The 3,654-nt window shown below is 35.1% G+C and overlaps 1 protein-coding gene across 1 annotated transcript; it reads right to left on the minus strand.

The window, feature by feature from the left end:
• Window positions 1-2,125: 2,125 nt before the first annotated feature.
• Window positions 2,126-3,653, minus strand: LOC107100195 (interferon-induced protein with tetratricopeptide repeats 1-like). The gene has a single exon (XM_015398600.1). The coding sequence runs from the start codon at window positions 3,651-3,653 to the stop codon at window positions 2,661-2,663; it is 993 nt and encodes a 330-aa protein (XP_015254086.1). The 3' UTR covers window positions 2,126-2,660.
• Window position 3,654: the final 1 nt, after the last annotated feature.

A 3,654-nucleotide genomic window follows, 5' to 3' on the forward strand; every position in this document is an offset into this window, starting at 1 on the left:
TTTTTTTATGGCACATGAGGTATAGCGATCATTTTGTATTAATTAGTCAATTAGCCTAGTTTTTTTATTGTGATACCACTTTACTTGCAAATATTAATAAAAGCTGCTTAAATTGAGTTATAATTGACTTATAACTTCATTGATTTAGCTCCAAATTCCTCACAGATAAAAAAAAAAAACAACAGCGTGAATTTAAAGCAACATGTTATGTGTAGTTTTCCTTAACTTAAACTTTAACAGTTCAAATCAGTTTTTTTACAGTGTGCAAATTCACAACACACGTAATTACAATGCCCTTTACAGAGACAATGATGAAATCATACAGCCAGATTGGTCAAAAGGTATTCTATCAAAGAAAACCAGCTGACTGCATCCAGTCGCTGAACTTGCAAGATTTGGTCCTTTTGGATGAGCATCTTGCAACAGCAGACATTTGCTTGCATTGAATCCTTGACTCTGCAGCAATCTCTCACAACAAGCATGAAATTAACATCCTAGGACTCAATAATCTATCTGATTTGGTATTGGTCTCTGTAATTTCGTGCATGTTGATAAATGAATTAGATATAAGTTTTCATTTAGCATCACTATGTCCTCTGATAAATATCATATATTATTTAGAATTTAGTTTGTTGTGGAGTGAAAATACATTAATCTAGGAAACTGGGATTCTGGAAAAACAATTTTTTAATGGAGATGTTTTCCCAGTAGGCAGCATCAGCCTCACTTTTAAAAGAGAAACTGTGCTGTTACTTTTAGTGATTTGATTTAGAGTTAAGGAAAAGTGAATACAATAAGTTTGTTTTGTAGGAAGATGTTAATAATTTCTTTCAAGGCAATTCTTTTTATACATTTTTTTAATGTGTGAACCTGAGAAACACCTTGGCTGGGCTGGGTCATTTTTAGATATCAAGAATCGATTCAATGCCCATTTTCAAGTTTTAGAATGATTATTTTACATCTGGTTGCATGTTAAATCTGATTGCTGAAAGTAAAAACAGTTTTTTAGCTGTTATGCTAATTTATTAGTTATGTTAGTTCTACGAAATCTTGATTCTTAAATTTTATCAAATTTCATCAGGAAATTAAGGACAGTGCAAAATGCTTTCTTTTTACTTTTTTAAAATAATACGGTTCTCACCAGGATATTTTGTGAGCGTTGACGTTGTGCTGCACCCATATCTGTTTTTCCTCATTCCTAACTAAGACAATTTTTGTTTCCAACTTTTCTCTATATTGAGCACTATCAGATTGACCATTTGAGATGTCCGCCTGTTGTCAAAGTGGGTGGGCTTCACGTAAATGCATTTTATGTGACAGAATATAAAAACAGACCATCTGCACTTTTGGTTTGACAAAACACCCGTTTGGGATTCTTTAGGAATCCTGACATTTCACCTCTGCTGATGGGGTCGGAAAGCATATGTTCACTTACCTGCAAGCACACCCAGAGTGAGTCTAAGTTGATGACATAGTCTGAAAAGCACAAGGTTCATGTTTTAATAGTGCTTGTCTCATTTAATATGCAAACAAGGAGTTATGTTCCAACATTACCAGCAGACTGCTGCTGAGAAACACTCATGAGAAACCTGAACGATCTTTGGTTATATGAATTGATCTTTAGGAATTAATTATAAAATAGAATCAGAATTGGAATTTTTTTATTTTTTTATAACACAGCCCTATCACAAAATACAATTTGCATACCTATATTTCCTAATCTGAATAGATAAAACAATTTTCTTAAATTAGGAGTGATAGGAAAGGTTTTTTATAAATCAAAATCCTTCTGCATCCTTTCTGACCTTTGCACACTTCATACGGATTTGAATTTACCTCCATAAAAAAACAACATTCAGTAGAGGGCATCTGTTTAAAGGCAAGGAAAGGGAAGACAAGTTTATTTGTATAAGATAATTAATTTCAAGAACAATTCAAAATGCTTTACATGAATTGCACAATAAANTGTTTAAAGGCAAGGAAAGGGAAGACAAGTTTATTTGTATAAGATAATTAATTTCAAGAACAATTCAAAATGCTTTACATGAATTGCACAATAAAATTTAATGAAAAAAAATAAAAGCAGATTGAAGACAAATGAAGACAAAACATGATAAAAGCAGTTAGTAACACAAATAAAAAGCTTGGACCACAAACTTAATCTAATGATACCTGAATAAACAAATAGGTTTTTAACTTTAACTTAAAAGAACTCAGGCTTTTAGCACTTTTACAGTCTTCTGGGGTTTTTTTTCCAGATAGGTGGAGCTTAGGAACTAAATGCTGCTTCTCCATGTTTGGTTCTAGTTGTGGGTGCACAGAGAAGGGTTGAACTAGAGGAGCTGAGTGGTCTGAGAGTTTAAAGAAACATATTATTTAAGGAAAAACTATAGGGTTCACATGTCATTTCCCTTTTCTGTGTCTATATTAATATAACTTTTTACCAGATAAAGGAAAATGCATCAAAGCTGAATTAACATACTTCATTTGGCACTTCGGTGTCTTCCTTAGCTATTTTGATGTATTTTTCGCTGTTTACATTTTTTTTTGTATTAGTAGCCAGTGGCCAGTATCACTCATGATCAGAGTCATGTCTGTTACAAAACATCACTATTATTTTCTATGATCATCATTAGGATTTCAGACGGTTTCAGGTTTATTCACTGATTTATTCCCAGGGATGTCAGGAACTCTGTGATCCTTCTCTGTATTTCAGGGTCCCTGGTTCTTTCTAAGGTCTTCTTCAGTTTATTAATGCTAAACTGTCTATAAACAGATTCTTCTTGAATCTCTACTGCCATCATGTGGTATTCAATAGACCTATATGTATCATTCCTATTGAAGTATAAATAGTCGGCATAATATTTGTAAAGCATCTGTTTTTCTGCTGGATCCAGATCTTCTCTGTCCAGCAGCTCTGTGTAAATCTGGTCAGCTTTCTCTATGTCTACCATTGAATAGATGGCAGCAAGAGATATTTTTTCTTTCAGGGAACAATCAGGATAAGCATCAATCACTTCTTTCCACAGACGGATTGCTTTATCAATTATTCTGGGATCAGGATTGCATCGCCGAGAAAATATTTTCTTTGTGTAGCATTTTGCAGCAGACCTCTTTACAAAACGTGAATCAGGATGTCTCTTCAAGACCTCATCGGCTATTTCAATGGCTTCGTCTACAGATATGTACTCTGTATACAGCTTCATTAGCAGGCTGATCCCACAGTAGTTGTGCATTGGCTTTTCAAGAATTCTTATAGCTAAATCATTTGCTTCATCCTGAATTTGTTCTCCCTTTGCACCTTGTGCATCCAGATAAAGAGCAGCAACATATAAGTTTTCTGGATCTCTTTCTGAGGCAGATTTAACTTTTTCCAAGACATCAGGAGTCATGTCTTTCATGTAAGCTTTGAAGGGACCTGCTGATAATATGGCCCAGCTGGTCTCCCATTCCACGTTGTCTGGCTGCATCCTCACAGCTCTCTGGAAGAGCTCTGCAGCCTGCAGCTTCTTCTGTTTGTCAAACTTCATCAGGGTCCAGGCCTTCTCAGCACAGACCTCTGGGTGGAGCTCTTCCTCAGGTGGAGCTGGGTATTCTCTCATCAGAGCTTCAACCTTTGACAGGTAATCCTGACTCTTCTCATCTTCACCCATA

This window comes from Cyprinodon variegatus, unplaced genomic scaffold (assembly GCF_000732505.1).
Source record: "Cyprinodon variegatus isolate N-32 unplaced genomic scaffold, C_variegatus-1.0 Scaffold943, whole genome shotgun sequence".
Classification (NCBI taxonomy): Eukaryota; Metazoa; Chordata; class Actinopteri; order Cyprinodontiformes; family Cyprinodontidae; genus Cyprinodon; species Cyprinodon variegatus.

What these genes read in the sequence shown, in the direction of transcription:
- LOC107100195 (XM_015398600.1), bottom strand. Translation starts at nt 3,653, where the DNA reads ATGGGTGAAGATGAGAAGAGTCAGGATTACCTGTCAAAGGTTGAAGCT.